Source organism: Crassostrea angulata, chromosome 6 (assembly GCF_025612915.1).
Source record: "Crassostrea angulata isolate pt1a10 chromosome 6, ASM2561291v2, whole genome shotgun sequence".
In the NCBI taxonomy this organism is placed as follows: domain Eukaryota; kingdom Metazoa; phylum Mollusca; class Bivalvia; order Ostreida; family Ostreidae; genus Magallana; species Magallana angulata.
The window spans coordinates 16,538,488-16,556,081 of NC_069116.1; the positions used below are offsets into that span (position 1 = coordinate 16,538,488).

General features: G+C 32.9%; 1 protein-coding gene and 1 long non-coding RNA gene across 2 annotated transcripts; one reads left to right on the top strand and one right to left on the bottom strand.

Moving 5' to 3' along the window:
• Positions 1–81: 81 nt before the first annotated feature.
• On the bottom strand, positions 82–16,139 carry LOC128188046 (uncharacterized). The gene is made up of 28 exons (XM_052858828.1): positions 15,926–16,139; positions 11,867–12,089; positions 11,293–11,431; positions 10,885–11,019; positions 10,514–10,617; positions 10,213–10,337; positions 9,893–10,005; positions 9,554–9,682; positions 9,286–9,385; positions 9,067–9,167; positions 8,714–8,881; positions 8,336–8,503; positions 7,683–7,701; positions 4,662–4,748; positions 4,465–4,553; positions 4,271–4,342; positions 3,866–3,980; positions 3,576–3,670; positions 3,407–3,475; positions 3,146–3,254; positions 2,942–3,060; positions 2,724–2,814; positions 2,202–2,412; positions 2,072–2,103; positions 1,588–1,667; positions 655–745; positions 446–518; positions 82–330 (listed from the first exon to the last, which is right to left on the bottom strand). The coding sequence occupies exons 1-28, from the start codon at positions 16,122–16,124 to the stop codon at positions 156–158; spliced, it is 3,231 nt and encodes a 1,076-aa protein (XP_052714788.1). The 5' UTR covers positions 16,125–16,139; the 3' UTR covers positions 82–155.
• On the top strand, positions 533–3,997 carry LOC128188047 (uncharacterized). The gene is made up of 3 exons (XR_008244120.1): positions 533–714; positions 3,128–3,287; positions 3,858–3,997. It is a non-coding gene; the product is annotated as an uncharacterized LOC128188047 (long non-coding RNA).
• Positions 16,140–17,594: the final 1,455 nt, after the last annotated feature.

Genomic DNA, 17,594 nt, shown 5'->3' on the forward strand with positions numbered 1-17,594 from the left:
AAATTATTTAATTCATATTTTAGCTGTATACGCATACGTACTTTAACTATATTGTTGAAAATATATCACAGGAAAACAACATAATTATTCAATTTATAAAAATTCTTCTCACAATTTTTAATTTTCAAACTTTCTTAAGACAAGCAGCCAATATTTTATCCGATGACCTGATTAAACGTTGGACTTGGTTTCTCGCAGACGACGTGCGTTGATCTGTTCTGCCATGAGCAGGGGGCGTCATTCCACTCCCAGTTATACTTACTTCCGGTCTCCATGCACTCTTCCAGAATCCCATTGTAGTCGTTTGGTTCTCCTGGTAACCAAATGTTGCTACGGGAGAAAATTAACAATCTTAAGTATTCTCAGTATATGATTTCAATGCTAAGTTACTTAACAAATTATTAAACAGGTTGATAAATGATACAAGAAAAGTGGGACTTCGTACTTATGAATGGCTTGAATTATCGAACTCCACTGCCATTGTCCATGGTGCCCTTCCTCGGTACCGTCCGTCCAAACTGTACAATAACGAATATTCAAATCAACCGATTCTGTGCTGATTCCAGCTGACATATAGATGCGACTATTCCTATACGACGATTTTATCAAGAACTTGCGATCGTATGGTTATGTATATATAAGCGGTATACATACACTCCATGTTGGTTTCAAATTGACGCAGTTTATCCATTTTGGCCTGGCTGTCCAGAATTGGTAAGTGTGCTCCAAGAGTTTTACAGTAGTTCTGTGTTTAAATAATGTAATAATAAAAGATAAATTAAATGTATGCTCGTTACTCACGAATGTTGACGTATGGTTCTTATCTAACTAATAATTATAATGTATGATTTCATAAACGTGTACTTTTTTAAATAAAAAAAAAAATGTTAGAAAAAAATAACAATTGTAAAAGCATCGGAAAGTAATTTAAAAGCACTCTATCAAACGAGGATAGTAAATATAGGTATCATCTGGACAGTAACAATAATGTATACCTACATATTTGTAGGTTTTAAAAAGAATAGTTTGCAAAAAAAACGTATCTTCAGAATCGTCAACAATTTAAACAATTAAGAAACTCCACAAGATCACTGATTACATTCAGCCTGCCAATAAATCCTACGAAAACTTTATTTTTTCCTATTCTGTATATATCAACTTGGGACAATCTTATCAAAATTGGCAACATTTATCATTTTATCGAGTATTGTTTAACTTTTATCAATAGACAGATGTTTTTCGTTGCTGTTGTAAGGCATAAGACAGTTAAGTCGTGAGGGGATTTACTCGACTACCACATGCGACATGAATAGGGGAGCTTGTGTTTTTTTTTTACTGTGTCTGCAGTAAGACGGACTGTCAACCGACCAGTTTAGAAAAACATAAGTGCCTGAAAACTAGTTTGGCTGAATAACCCTGACCAAAATGATCATCATAAAAGACCATCATTGAACTACCTAAAATATAATATATGGAATAATTTAATTCAGAAGTATACATGTAAACACTATTGTTCTCCGTACATATGTAATGTCATGCACGGTAACGATCTATATGTATTGGGCAATGGTATAAATATTGCCTTACTTTCGATTGGTACCAATTCCCAGAATTCTTCACGATACAGTATTCTAGATTGAATGCAGATCTCCATCCGGTCGGACAAGCTAAAAAGTTAACAAGGTCCTAATATACGGCTACTTCTGTTTGCATTTAGCAGAAAATATTTCCATTACTGGAACTTACTTACGTAATTATTTTACGAGTAGATAAATTGATCCATATTACTTTATGTTTACGTTTGCTATTTGGTCATTTAAATGATACTTTTTTCATTTTCCTCTTGATGATCACCTTAAAATTCTAGCATTGATTTTGCTACATGTAGCAATAAACTATTATATAGTTAAGACGAACATGTAGCTATAGCTTTATATATATATATATATATATATATATATATATATATATATATATATATATATATATATATATATATATATATATATATATATATCTTCTTTTCAAGGAGGTAAAAGTAGTCTACAAATGTTCAGCCCCCTTAACTTACCTACTGATGGTTGTTGTACATGCTTGGTAACACTAAAACAAAAAAAGAGCGAAGATTGCATCTAATTTATGCTTCATGCAAAAAAATAATAGGGAAAAGACGATGAACAAAATATTTGAATTATATCTACCCATATTCACACAGTACACCAACATGTCTGTCACAGGGGGCATCGTTCCAACCCATCAGGTAGTTCGGACCCATCTCCACACAGTCTTCATCCGCGGTATATTTGGGGTCATCTGGTTCATTACTGGCCCAGTAGTATTTAGAAACAGTTTCTTTAGTAGTGGACCACACGAACACACCCTCTTGGTCTCGGTCTGTTGCATCTAGCCATACTATGAAAATTTGGGAAAACCTCTGATATTGACGATTTCACCAATGCTTTGTTTACAGTTTGTGTGGGATTATTTATCTATGATAAATTGATGATTAAATGAAAGTGTTAAAAACAATTTTTTGAAGAACAATATTTATATCTATATATACTTATATATAGATTTTTAACCCCAAAATCGTGTTTAAAGGAGTACGTTAGAACTGATCATGGATCAGGATGAAATTGTGTGGTACATGTAAAAGCAAGCGCCTCCAATTAACATCACATATAAATTGAACACAATCAACCAACAGTGACTCTCCTACTGACTCTCGGTATTGGCAGCGATTCTGTCGATGATTGCCTTTTCTTCGTCCGTCTCTATGATCGGGAGATGGGTGTTGTGCCGATTACATATCAGCTGAACAAAAAAAGGGGGAATTTAGTATCATTTCTTATATAGATTGCAGTTAATTGTTTCGCTATAATTCTTTTGCAATCGAATAACAGCCAATTTTGATGATTATACATAATTATAAAAAGCAAACCTTTGCTGTGTGCCACGGTACAAGCTGGTCTGGATATAAACAGTACATATATTGTACATTGTTGGAATTTCTTTGAGTAATCCATTGCGTTGGACAATGTGGTTCTGCATGATTTATATCTTAAATAGAGCCAAGGTTTTATTATCACAATTAAATAATGTCACTTCTTCATTTATTGCTTTCTAGCTTTTTACCATCACTCACGTGGTTTTGGGGTTGTTAAAGCCGGGCTTCCTCCCGATAGCTGAGACCCGGTGTTACACAGGGGGGTTTTGCAGCAAGCAGACGTACCTGTCCCAGTGGACGGACAAAGCTGAAACCAGGCACAGGACGGCATTCATATCATGTACTAGTATCTCAATCTCTTGTTGAATTCTCAGACAGATAATAAGATTATTTCTCTGAGAGAGAGAGAGAGAGAGAGAGAGAGAGAGAGAGAGAGAGAGAGAGAATGTATATACCTACTGATTTACTTTGACATCGAGATTCATAAAAGCTGTCCACATTAAAAGTAGTTTTTCCGATGTAACAATCCTAAAAATAATACGGACTCTGCATGTCTTTGATAGCAAATGATTCAATTTGATATGACTTGAAATAACGAACATACCAAAAACGAATACAAAATATTCACCTGGTCTTCATAACAAAAGTAGATATGGTCACATTTATCCGGGTGAATGTGTTGTGGACAAGAATAGCAATACTTTCCGGTTGCGGGATCAAAACCTTGTGAAAAAACAAGGCGTCGTGAAAGTACAGATATTGATATTTTATTTACTTTACTTATTCTTAAGTAGTTTTATCTTTAAACATGATGCATTGCAACAACATTGAATAGACTGCAACTCTTGTCATCATTAGTTCCATCGTCTGAAAGCAGACAGAACTGCTAGACTGCTTATATATTTTACAGAAGCCTACCTGTAGCCCCACAACCTTCGCTGTTACAAAGGTCAGTTTCATTACAGCAGCGCTCACACGTGACAATGTTGGACCTTACTTTCGGGACAGATTTCTTACTGGGAGAACTGCATACCTACCACAACAGACATAGCAAATAAATTTGTTATTTTCTCATTTTATCATTGAATGCAAAGCTAAATAGATAGAACAGAAACAGCGTCAATTCAAATATTTTTGTTTTAGTAGTTAGTAGACTTCCGTTTCATATCTTCAAAATATTCAAACAATTTGGAGATATTAAATGTGATTTAAGTATAAAAGTATCGACTCAAATTTTGAAATATTAAAAATCAAAATTTGAAAAGAATCGGTACATAAAATAATAGGTATATCGATTTTATATATGGATGTTCATAAACTCACATGAGAAGAGCGACAACCGACATTGTATGTGATAATCCCTGCTCTCGACACAACCTGTTCTAGCCCACAAAGCTGGAAATGTCAACCATTGCAGACATATGAAAATATTATACTAGCACTTGCTTAAATTCTTTATTAATTTTCATAGAAGAAAAAATAAAAAAAAATTGAAAGGAAAAGTTGTTTGTACTCACTTCATGTGTTCCGCAGACGACAACAGTAGAACAGTCACGTGGTTTGACAACTCCATTGCAAGAGAGACAAATCCGGCCTCCTTGTAAACCTAAATAATGGATTGATCAAAGGGTGGGTCTTGAATGCTGAGGTGAAAAAGTCGAGTCGTATCTTGAAATTGTTGATTTTGTAAAATGAATTCATAGAATTATCTTACCTTGAGATATTTTGAAACATATGCAGAACATAAGAATGACCTGAATAAACGTGAACATTGTTGGATCGTCACGTGATAAGAAATTATCTGCAAACCTGAATGAATATAATTTTATATCACTTTATGCAATATATAACACGATAACATTGGGATCATTTTTCTTTTACGGTCATTTAGGTCAATTGTATATCAGGATTTGTGAACAGATCGGACACGAGTGTCAAAAGCACCTGTTCCTTAAGTATTTAATCTGAAAGCATGGCTTTTGAAAGTCAACTGAATTAATCTTTTCACATGTCAATGATTAAAATGACATAAAAGAAAATCCCTAACTTCTGTATTAAAAGAATAGTTGTGATAATCTTCTTTTTATCGAACAGATATAAAATCGAGGATCATTTCTGTTTTTGTTGCATGGTTATGAAAACACATTCAGTTCAGGTGTTGCAGTAGGTAACATATATGTCATCCTCAGCATTAATCCGAGCATTCATCAAGTTTTTCCGGTATATATCAACTTTAATCCCTTTTTGTGTACTTAATTGTGATGACACTCTGAAACGATTTTAACTGGTGACCTTTTTCCTAGAGTTTCATTTAGATTAAACCCCTTTTAATTATATATTTATATATATATGTATATGAAATTTTATATAGATAGATAGATAGATAGATAGATAGATAGATAGATAGATAGATAGATAGATATATATATATATATATATATATATATATATATATATATATATATATATATATATATATATATATATATATATATATATATATATATATATAAAATTTCCATTCCATCTTCACTCTTAGCAGAATTAAGGGGATGAACTGACAAGTATAAAGAACTTGTTTCCAATCTAATTCTGAATAATTGTCAATAAATACGTGTTCATATTAAAAAGTAAAATTTTGAAATTTAAAGATACATTTATCGTATATGTGCATACTTTGAGATATATTTATGGGACTACTGATAAGGACTGATGAGACCCGTTTTGACATAAGTTTCAATGTAACCATAAATCTTTATTTACGGTTACATTGAAAGTAATGTCAAAACGGTCTTTGTCCTGTGATGGAACTTGAAAACTCTTGTAGTTGTACCTGGTACAATAAAGGGCCTTCAGTACTATTTGTAAGACAGACATACAGACTCGTGATGAGCACGGCGCATGGATTTCCTTTCATTCCCCTGTAGAAAAGAACGGGACCTGTACAATCTAACTGTTGCAAGAAAGAGATGGTTATTATCACAGTGAATGGGAACATACATGTATACAGCATGATCTCCAGACACTAACTCATTATTTATATACACATTCCATGTAGATTCAGCATTTTCAATTCAGATTAATGTCTTTCTGGTGCAATTTAGATTATAATGTTTCGATAATATTTGTTAAAGAAAACAGACTACTGTGAAATGCTGTATTGATTTAGCTGAGCGTTTTAAAGACAACATCGGCTGGAGGCCTGTATAATAAATGAGAAACATTCTTTTTTCAGATCGTCTTTTTCAGTCTCTTTATCAAAATCATCAAGTTTGAAGCACCATAAATTTAGGCGTCAAGTTTAATTTTAACAGACCAATTTTGAGGCATTACATATCAGTATAAAGAATTTTACCAACTTGTGCTTAAAAAATTCAGAGTAGCACAGCTTATATTTGTCGTGTATATTTTTAAGAAAAAAAAATGTATAACTGCCCATTGATGAAATTGCTATAAATTGAAACACTTCAAAGTAATTTCATAGAGCCGTAGAGATCTACTGCTTTTCTTTTCTTTCATCGATCACCAAGAACTCCCTCAGAAATTATTCATCACTTTGTCATGTTTTAAATTTTACATCATATATAACTGTGCTGATCTCTCCTGACGCAGGTTCGGGGCACTGACCGATGACGTCAGCAAATTCTGATCGCCCCCGCTCTTGCATAAAATTCCTTTGTTTCACTGATAGAAATGCTTTGTCGTATTCTATGCGACACACTGTCACACAACACAAACAAATTAAACAGGAAATGCGATGTTTAGTTTATACCCCGGTAAACGTTTTCTTTTTTTTAAATCTAACATTTCTTAAATGAAAAGTTTCAAAGCTTATATATATTTTTAAAAACAGACATCCATATTTACTAGTGCCATTTACTGTAAGCTGGGATGATGGAACAGCTAGATTGCTAGATTAATGGACTAAATTTGTACTTGAGCTTTGAAATTAAATCAATTAAATACCCATGCCATTACGTGAATACTTAAGCAAAAATGAACTTCGTTTTATTTTCTTTTTTTAATATTTAGGTGTAAAGCTGTTGAAACAATAAGTAGCATGGCGACTTTTCAATAATACGTACATCAGAAAGTTTTTTTTAATTAAGAGGGTAAAGAGGGTATAGATGAAATAAGACAAAAACACTTGATTCTGAAAAACTAACCTTGATTTAATTCAACATTTAGATGCACACATTTATACCCGATTTGTCGATATATAAAAATGATATATTCCGTAATAGTAAGTTCTTGACAAACGATAACATATATACAAGTAAATAAGTATTTATGATTAAGCACCATGAGAAAGAAATAGCAAAAACAGATGTATTTGAACACCAACATTCATCAACGAAAAGAACATTATTTTTTGGTCGTGTAATAAGAATTGGTCCCAAAAGGCAATTTAGATTAGTGATTTGTCATTTATACAGCCGGAATAAAGAATTAATAAAATGGCAATAAATTTGAGTAGAAATTCACTGGAAATTGTCCGTTGAAATTGACAATATCAGTTAATGTACTTCAAAAGCGTTTGAATTCAGAACAAAAAATGAACCAAAAATATTATATTTCAAGTACAAAGAAATTCATCATTTATAGTATCTGTCATGTGGTATCAAATAAGTATAAAGGACTTCAATCTAATTCTTATGATTTTATATAACATAAAAATTAATACGTAAAGCAATAATAAAATAGCTACATTAAAATAATATAGCTATAAAATGACCGTAATCAACATAATGTTTCTGAAAACTATATATATAATATGTAAAAACAGATTTTGTATGAATGATTAATGACGTAATACAAAAGAAATCATGGCAAAAGAAACCAAGGTTTCCTAATGAGGTAATTATATCAGATCTCACCGGATGTGTATTTACAATGCGTAGACGTATCAAGTCTAACAATTTCATCGAACGATCGGGACTCTTAATTTAAGCTATAAAAACGGCATACATATATATAGCTACAAAATTACAACGAGACAACGATGTTCTCTGATGAGAGAATAAAAGACAAATGCTTGCTTCAATTTAAATATACATGAACATGTAAACGTATTATAGCATTAATAATCAAATATGCATGTGTTTTGTTGAACCAGAAAAATACAACGTACGGGCGTACTTATGCAACCACAGAAAATTCTTATTACATTTTAATCCAGCATAAAACGGATGGTAGTTGTAAAGAGTTTAACAGTTTTACTCATATATTACCGACATCAACGTAATTGATACTTATATTTGCTGATTTTAAAACATGGCTACTGCATGATATATATAAAACTACATGTATTGTACACTATATATAAATGATATACATTTGTATCATAAAATACAATGTCTTCTGGGGCCCTAAATACAACAATCACACATTGTGACTATCTCCATTCATTTTCAGAGAAATAGCACTCTCCATGGTGACTGAGTTAGATAGGTTCGTTTGATTCATAGAAATTGAATACGAGTCTTTGTTATATGAGCCTCCATTGAGCACCAAATGATCCGAAACCACCGAGGGTCGAATCAGCCGTAGGACTTTCTAGAAAACAGAAAATATATAGATGAAAAACTAAACAATTCTGATTTCTCATCATTATCTTAATTAAGAAGATATACAAAATACAAAACATTTTCCCCTCTTTTTCTACCGTATATAAAACATTAACTATTTTTATATAAATTTTACATCTGTATATTATATACAAAATATGCAAACTGTCAATTTGTTTCATTTTCCCACTACATTTACCTGTTTCAAGGTACCGGGAGTGATGATAAATCTATAGACACCATAGACAGGGATACAGAGGATAGAGGACGCGGTGATGGACCACCCCACGGCCACGGCCCACGGGGGGTAGACATAACCCATCAGCTCTAGCCCCTCATACTTCCAACACGATAACACAAACAAAATCTGTAAGCAACATGGAAAAGTAAATAATATTCCAATAAATTGACGTAATATATATATATATATATATATATATATATATATATATATATATATATATATATATATATATATATATATATATATATATATGATTATTATGTTAAATGAATACATTTTGAATTTTAAAGCTTCAAAAAAAGCAATACCAAGAGACAGATTGGACATATCCCAACCCAGCAAATCTTCCAGAAAATCCCTGGTTGATGGCCAAGCATACTTTCAATATCATTCGAAAATTTCTGGCAACCTGGTCAATAAATTGCAAACAAAGAGTTATGTCATTAATACTTTGATCGAATTATGTGTTTTTATTCTTTTGCAAACCCAACCTAAAGTACTTCAGTAATTCTCTATTTGCAACATACCATAGAACCAGTTGACGGCAATAGCCTCAATGAAGCAGATAAAGAGCAGAGAAATCGGAGCGGCATGATTGTCCAGTAAGTTGATGACGTACTGCCCACCCTAACAAAGGTCAAAGGTTAAGTAGTTAAGACCGTATACACTTCAAAAGTGTTGAACCGGACCAAAGTAAAACTTATTTTTAATTCCACCTTAAATTCTTTAATCTAAATAACGTTCATCTGGATTTTACAATGCTAAAACAAATTGAAAGGTTTAATAATAGCGTACATTTGTAACAGTTGGAAGCCCTCCCAGAAAGCAGACAAGAACCAAACCAAGCACGAAGAGTTCCCGGTTTCGCTTCATCAAAGGGTACTCGTCACAAATCGCCGTTATAACAGCCTCCAAACCACCAAACTAAAAGTTGAACAGTTTAATCTTTCCATAAAAATTGCATTATTGCACTCTCTTTTAGAGTTTGTATTATTCTTTGTCTTAAAGCAATTCAAATATATATCATATGTATTGAATGATTAGCAATAATTTAAAAAAGACACAAAAGAAAGACACCCCCAAATAAATGTTCCAACGACTAATCAAAAAGGGCGATTGAAATTTAAAACTTACAGTGCTATCTAAGCCCAATGTGATCAGCATAAGGAAAAAGATGATGGACCAGAAAACAGAGCCATCTAGTGTAGCTATGACTTCTGGGTAAACCACAAAAACAAGCCCAGGTCCTAAAAATATAAAACAAAACATTAAGCACAATAGCTACGGTGTTTACAATAGTCTACCAAACAGCGTACAAAACAGATAGGTACATTTTTGTACTAGTAGTTAGTTAGTCGCTTCCACGCAGCTTGCCAATGAGTTTCAATACAAACAGATTTTGTCTAGTTTATATTTCATTTTAAATTAGTGGATCATACAGCAAATCATTTTACCATTGGTAGGTAGATTTTCTATGGATACTCCTTGAGCTTGAGCCATATAACCCAGAACGGCAAAGACCACGAAGCCAGCCAAGAAACTCGTCATACAGTTAATGATACTCACAGTAATGGCGTCACTAAAATAAGACAATGCACATTAAAGAAATTACACGATCTTTCTATTCTTCACAATGCGTCAAAATACTTATAAAAAGAGTATTAGTTCCAAACCCATCATTAGAGTCAGTCTGGAATTTATAAATCCGCTGTTTTAAATATTTTTGTGAAAGAGTTTATGAAGTTTGCTGCTTACAAATAACAGTTGTTGTGAAAGTTGTTGTAGCTGGCCAGTGCTAGGAGAGTACCAAAGCCCGGCCCTAATGAGAAAAAAATTTGCGAGGCAGCATCAATCCAAACCTGAAATTATTATATATAAAGAATGAAAGATGTTCGAACATAAAACAATGAGGGTTGGAAGTTCATAATTAACAAGCTTTGTACAACATGACTTTTCAGTGTTTATTAATCATTGCAGTAACAATGTAAGAAAGATTGGAACATCATATATTACTAAAATTAAAAAAAAATCTCAGCGTAAAATATCTGCAAGAATAGAGAGAAAGAGAGAGAAGAAGGAAGAAGAGAGAGAGAGAGAGAGAGAGAGAGAGAGAGGCAATCGCACACCTGTTCATCCAGAAGCTTCCCCCAGACAGGTGTGATGTAGTATTTGATGCCCTCCACTGACCCAGGTAGGGTACAACCACGGATCAGTAAAATTATCAGTACCACATACGGGACAGTGGCCGTGATCCACACTGCCTAGTGATACAATACAGAAACCATCAAATGGGGTACGACCACGTTTGCCCGTTAATTCAGAATTTATGCAAATGTAACATTTTTCTTATGGGATATTTAAGTTTTTAAATTTCATTATCATTTGAAAATGAATTTTCACAACCCAATAAGGCTAACATAACCCGTAACTCCAACCCGAAATAGTAACTCATCGAAACAAAACCAACTAACCAAACTAAAAAAACAAACAAAATATGAACCTCCTAATGTGAGGCATTGGATGAAGAATCTTACCTTTCCCGATGACTTAATTCCCTTCCATATGCTGAAGTAAACTATGAAAAACACAGCAGCCAAAGACAGAACGAGCTGCCACCGCGGGGCCCCAATGTCTTCTATCCCATTGTGTCCCTGTACCCCCAGTACCTCATTCCTAGAAACGACAAATTGTTAGGGGCGGTGTATTGGTGGACCAAAGTTTAAAAAGCAGCAAAGTAATTTTTTTTTATTTATTAAAGTACGTTGCACATTTAGTTAAAACATAAGCTTTCGATCTGTAAGTCATAAGTTCAAACTGGTAAAACGTTTTACTATTTGTATCTTAATCAGATTATAATTTTAAAAATGATAAAGATTGCACAATTTCAGAGTTTTAAACCGATCATTATAATTCATTAGGAAGATGATAAACTCTCTTTTTCATTGAAATCTCAACGTTCAAGTCCTCATCAAATCAAAAGCTAGCATGACACCTTTTTAAAATCAATTTGCTAACTTTTAGAAATGCAGTAACATGAAGAGAATATTTCAAAATAATTTGCATATTTGAACACCTTTCCTTGAGAAATAATTGTCGTAGAGGACTCACGTATAATATTCATCCGATGCTGTCAGTGTGAAATTGGTGATCAGGCTTTTGTTAAAGTTTGTTGACAGCGACATACAATTCTCTGTATTCCACGAGTTATTGCATCCTGCCCAGGGTACCTCGGACCGGAAGGAAGCAAACATGTAGAAGACGCCCCACGCAATAATAGTGTTGTAGTACATCCCCACTAACGTAGACACCAGGCAGATACCGTACCCCACACCTGATAAAACAAAACAAAATATCACACCTATTATTCAAGGTAAACATAAACATTTTGTGCGAAGAAAAAGAACGGCAGTCATGTTCGTTGATTTCTTCATGGTGATTTACCCCAATGTCTTCAATCCTTTAATCTAAATCCATGTACATGTATGTTCATTTTTATCTGCAGATTATGGCTATCGCAATGTGGAGAGCATCATCACCGTGAAAGGATATACATGTAGATTAAAACTAACCTGGGCATATTGTTCATGGTTTAAGTTAGTTTATCTTTCTACCTATATCATTCTGACAAGACACTAGATTCTGAACAGTTCCAATTGTTTGTTTCATTTTTCTTTGTGAAACGCAATTCATTTTGCAAATCTATTCAGACTCTCTGATCGTAAGCATGCTACATACATAGTATGTGCTGCATTTTACAAAAGAACTTACGACAAAGTCGTAAATATTTACAGTCCCATAAATAATGATCTATAAAGAACAAAATTTACATTAAACCATTTGTTTACAAATTGTTCATTACCCATAAGTATATTTTCCAGCCATAAGAATAAATCATTGATTATTTGGAGATTAGCATTCATTAATTTTGTCTTAAGTCGTAAGTTCTTTTGTAAAACGCAGCCCAGAACTGGATCTGCACACTTTTATGTCCTAACCATTTTTAACGATGTTTTAGGAGTTTGAATACGTTATATTCGCCATCTCCATCAATCTCCCACATCCTGGTTGCTATATTGATCTCACGACTGTCGGACAATGGCAGATTGATGAATATCAGAAAACTGATATTGCCTTGCTATATTAAACAATCATGGACATGTTTGAATTACCAAGAAAGTGCTCGACCTGAATCATATACTTGTGATATTATATTGGCTTCATTGTTTAGCACCCACGATCTGCAGTACATGCATTTATTGTTTCAGTTCGTCTTACATTTATCATGTTTATGGTTGAATTAAATGTAGGTTTTATGCTTACAACACGTACATGTACATGTTTGCCGTTTAGCAGTTTCATTATAGTTAAGAGATACATTTATTCAATGTTCGCAAATACTTGTACAACCGCGTGACGGTGGTGATGGTTTCAAATGAAGAAACAAACCTGAGGACACTGCCAAGTCATTTAAGTTTAGACGTATTATATCAAACAACATTTTGAAGGACACCAAATTAAGGTATCATTTTCCAAACAATAATGCACTTTTACATCGTAAAAACATCATCTCCGGCAGTTTCCAAGGCTTTATTCTTCCTTAAAAATTCCAGAGACACTTAATTTGAAACTGAGAACGTTGCAGCACAAATGTTCTCGTGTCAAAATGCAGGGCATTTAATCTCCGGCGATAGTGGCATTGCGTTTGACAATATCCTCAACCCTTCACGGGTCTTTTTTATCATCTCTAGGATGAATAGCAGGGAAAAAAACTCATTGTAGTTCTTTGTTGCAGTGCTGATAGACATTACTTATATTTCAGACAAAGTAAAAAAAATCTCTTTTCTTTCATTTGTCGATTTGATTTCACCTATGTAATCCAAAATTCAGCAAAAATCCTTTAAAACAGGCACGTGAGCATTGTAAACAATTTTAAGCAAAACAAGGGTCTACTTCAGACTTTTCAGACTTTTAGAGATCTTTTTACTGATTTTCCATAACTATCATCAAAACTTGTTTCATGAAATACACACTTAAGGCATCCAGGTCAACAATATAAAAAAAAGGAATATTACAATATTTATTTGAAGTAAAATTCATTCTTACGACTGAATAGTGATTTCAAGTTTTAATTTCTGTATTGGAGGAGGGAAAAAAATGAAATTCAAGACTTAGTACTTTGCCAAGACAAGTAGTCTGTATTGTTTTCAAAGACTTTAAAGCATCAAAGTTAAATTCAAGGACCTTTAAGACTCTTTGTAAATCATGTCTAATCAATTTCCTTTCATTATTTCGCGTTTGATTTTTTTTCTACTGGAGCTGTCCTTATCAGCTAAAATACTAGTAAAGATGGAGGAAATTAAAACTTACTCTTGTAACATTTAACAATTAATATTTGTAAGACTATATGCTTTCTTGTTTACACAGGTTTTTAAAATTTCACTTTATTTTTAAGAAACACGTCATGTAATTAATACTTGCTGAATACATGTATCATTTCCATTGAGCAGTTTGGATAGATAGACATATATCTTATATCTGGATTGATAACATTTGAACCTTCCAGGGATCCATCACAAAGCAATGACGACATATGATTCAAAAATGACCACAAACTGTACACATCATTAGGTGTGTAAATACTAGTACTGATATCACCATCGAATCTCATATCTCTGTTTAGCCGTCTGTAAAAATGCAGAAACTTGTCCGGCGCGGAAGGGTACAGATGTATGCGTGGGTGGGTGGGATCAACCATAAAACAGGTGAGAGTGACAGGGCCCAAGGGGAAGTGTTCTGATTCTTGAACTGTACACTTTTAGAAAAGACGTGTAGTCCAGGGATGAATTTAACTGCATTCAAATCAATTCTGATTTTCAAACCAATCAATTACAAGCTTATTATAAATATGTTATGTTCATAATGCAATCTTTATTTCTTATAATTAATATTATTTAAGAATATCCTGCATATCTGATAACATGAATTATTTAAATATTGTTTTCAGTTCTGTTTGTTAATACATGTAGTTTCTTAACACTATAACTGCAGTCGAGAGAATAAGTTGTCAATGTCATTTGTATTTGTCAGTTTTAAAATGCTAATGTTGAGAGGAAAAGCAGTAATTTTTGGGAGTTGATTTTAATCAACTTTCCTATGCAGTTAATCAGACAAACCGAAAGTGAAACAGTGTTTGGACCTAAGCACAAATCATCACCGCTGACAAGATTTAGTTCTTGAAAATAATTGATAAATTCGATGTAATATATGCTAAAGCATTGTTTTTTCAAGAAAACTTATTTATACATGTAAATACCTTGAAAATAGTCAGATTTTAAATGGTATGAACAATTTAATTATTTTTGTAGTCGTATGTATTCCTACGCCAGAGTTCAATATAGTCTCGTTCAACTCGACGCTCGGCTGACTCCGTAAATCCTTGTCGGAGATTTACGGTGTCAGCCGAGTTTGGTTGAACGAGACTAGAGTTCAATATTGCTTGGATCCATACAATTTTTGAGAAATATTTCTATCACTAATACATAGATTGATTGAATTCATTTTATCTTTAAGTATTATTTAACATGATTCATATGGGGGTTTCTCGACATTCTTGTCGAAAAAGTCCAAAAATTCATATTATAAAAATGTGCGTAATTCAAATTAGAAACTACATGAACTTGTCATGCAAAATAACATATCATTGATTTTTAAATAAATAAACATCGACAAAATCAACTCCCGTCAGTCCTTCAGTACTTTGATTTAACTAGACTCCTTACTCTGAATACATATAATATCCATCTGATTTTGTGTAAAATAGTTGATACATTAATTTGAATGGAAAAGCTCGCCCAAAGCACATCTGTCTTATCCGATGTTCATTTGTTTTTGGTCATAAGAAACAACTTCTGATTCATTGTAAAACACAGTCTAGTTTTAGACATTCACAAACTATCATCAATGAATACGAGTCATTGAAAAAATCAAATAGTAATAACATTTGATGACTTTTTTTTAGAGTGCATGCTGTTGATGAAATAGCACAATAAAAACTGATAAAAGCACAGCAATTCAAATACCAATTCAGTTACTTGTGTTTTATCCCTCGGGACGAAAAACTATTAAATGAATATGCATTTAATAATAAATAATGAGAGGATATCTTACCCGAGAAAACTGGACAAATTCTGTTCCAAACGCTGATAGCACCACATTTTTGATACTGTCCTAAAGCTAACTCCATATAGAATAAAGGCAGTCCCAAGAAAATTAACATCAACAGATATGGCACCAGGAATGCCCCTGAAATATAATTCATGTATAAAATTATACATTTATTCAGTTTTTCCAATATGTACCTATGCATTGTGTAATCTTCATTGTATGTGTTCAGCTTTCAGTTTTGTGTATATTTTTTGACAACCATTCTAAAATACTTTTGTTTAATTGCAGGAGCCATGGGTATAGAGAAATAATGGAAGAGAGAAATTTACATAAAAAACTCATATTTTATTTTTTCGTTTCAATTTATTATTTTCATAACATCAATATACAATATATCCAACAGTATGAGAAGAAGACATTGAAATAGTTCTGTAATATCATGTTGATATAGTTAGATTTATTATTCCTTGTATATTGTAAATCATTAAGAGGATTTAAATAATTGAATAAAAAGAGACTAATTTTGAACTGGGTTTCAGAACTATGAATATTTTAAGTATGTTTACTTTCATGTTGACCCACTTAAGACTTGCATAACAGATAAGAAACTGGGAAATCAGGTTAACGTATACAAAAAACAGATCACATGAACATTTCTCTTTATGATAATAATTTGGGGGGGATTTCTGATAAAAACAAGGATGGGAGAATATCTATTAACTATCGGGTCCTGAAAAGATCAAGGATAACGGAATTCTGTACATGCCAGAATACAAATGTTACCCTATATATTTCAAAGATGACGACAAATTTGAAAAAGAAGCCTAACTTTTATGTCTGTTTCAGCAATAACATTGGAAATCTAACGTTGTTAAAATTCCATTGTAATAAAAACCCAAAGACAATCGGTTTAACAACCGATAAAAGCGCCATAGATTAGAATGCTCAATCATTCGATCTTGGAAATTTTTTTTGCTTTTTTATGACAAATTGATTGGTCGTAGCAGGATGCGGTGTCAAAGAATGGGGGATTCTTTGCAAAAACACCATATGCACACATGGAAAAGATATCAGCTAGATCCGGCGCGCGGGCAGGTGAGTGGCAGTTTAGAGAATTTGTCTTGTTGTTCGTTTCATCTTGGAGGAGAAACATACGTCACTGCGAAGACAACGATGGTTCTAACGAGAAAAATGAAATATATGCCAGAATCCTACGTCATAGGTCAAAGGCAGGTCAACTGTAGCTAAGCGAATTTCAGTCATCTAAAAGTAAGGCGTTCATTTTATTCTTAAGATTAGCAAAGAAACACCATATCAGAAAAGAATTGTTCAAAAAAGAAGCCGAATCGGTTATATTCTTATCCTAGTTAGTGGTTTTAAAAATACATTATTGTCATTTTTACGTGTCAATAAATCATAAAGTGTTTTACGACAGTCCGTCTGTTTTGCAATGCACCGAAGTGAAAAAAGATATTGTTGCAATGAAAAATAATAATTATAATAAAAATCCTATAACCATATTGCAATAAGATCTTCTAAGCAAAATAATCATGTAAATTACTTTATCCGAAACACGTTTCAATGTTCACGTGAATAGGCAGTTGGGTAATCTTTTAAACGGGACACACTATATCTGGTTATTCTTTGACTCTGTAAAGTATTAATTCTAATT

Bases quoted from the DNA above. Each gene is read 5' to 3' on its own strand.
- LOC128188046 (XM_052858828.1), bottom strand. From the start codon at position 16,124: ATGCATAGGTACATATTGGAAAAACTGAATAAATGTATAATTTTATAC. The intron at 11,020-11,292 runs GTAAGATTCTTC...TTGTATCACTAG, and splicing joins GAATTAAGTCATCGGGAAAG to GCAGTGTGGATCACGGCCAC. The intron at 10,618-10,884 runs GTGTGCGATTGC...TAATAATTTCAG, and splicing joins GGAAGCTTCTGGATGAACAG to GTTTGGATTGATGCTGCCTC.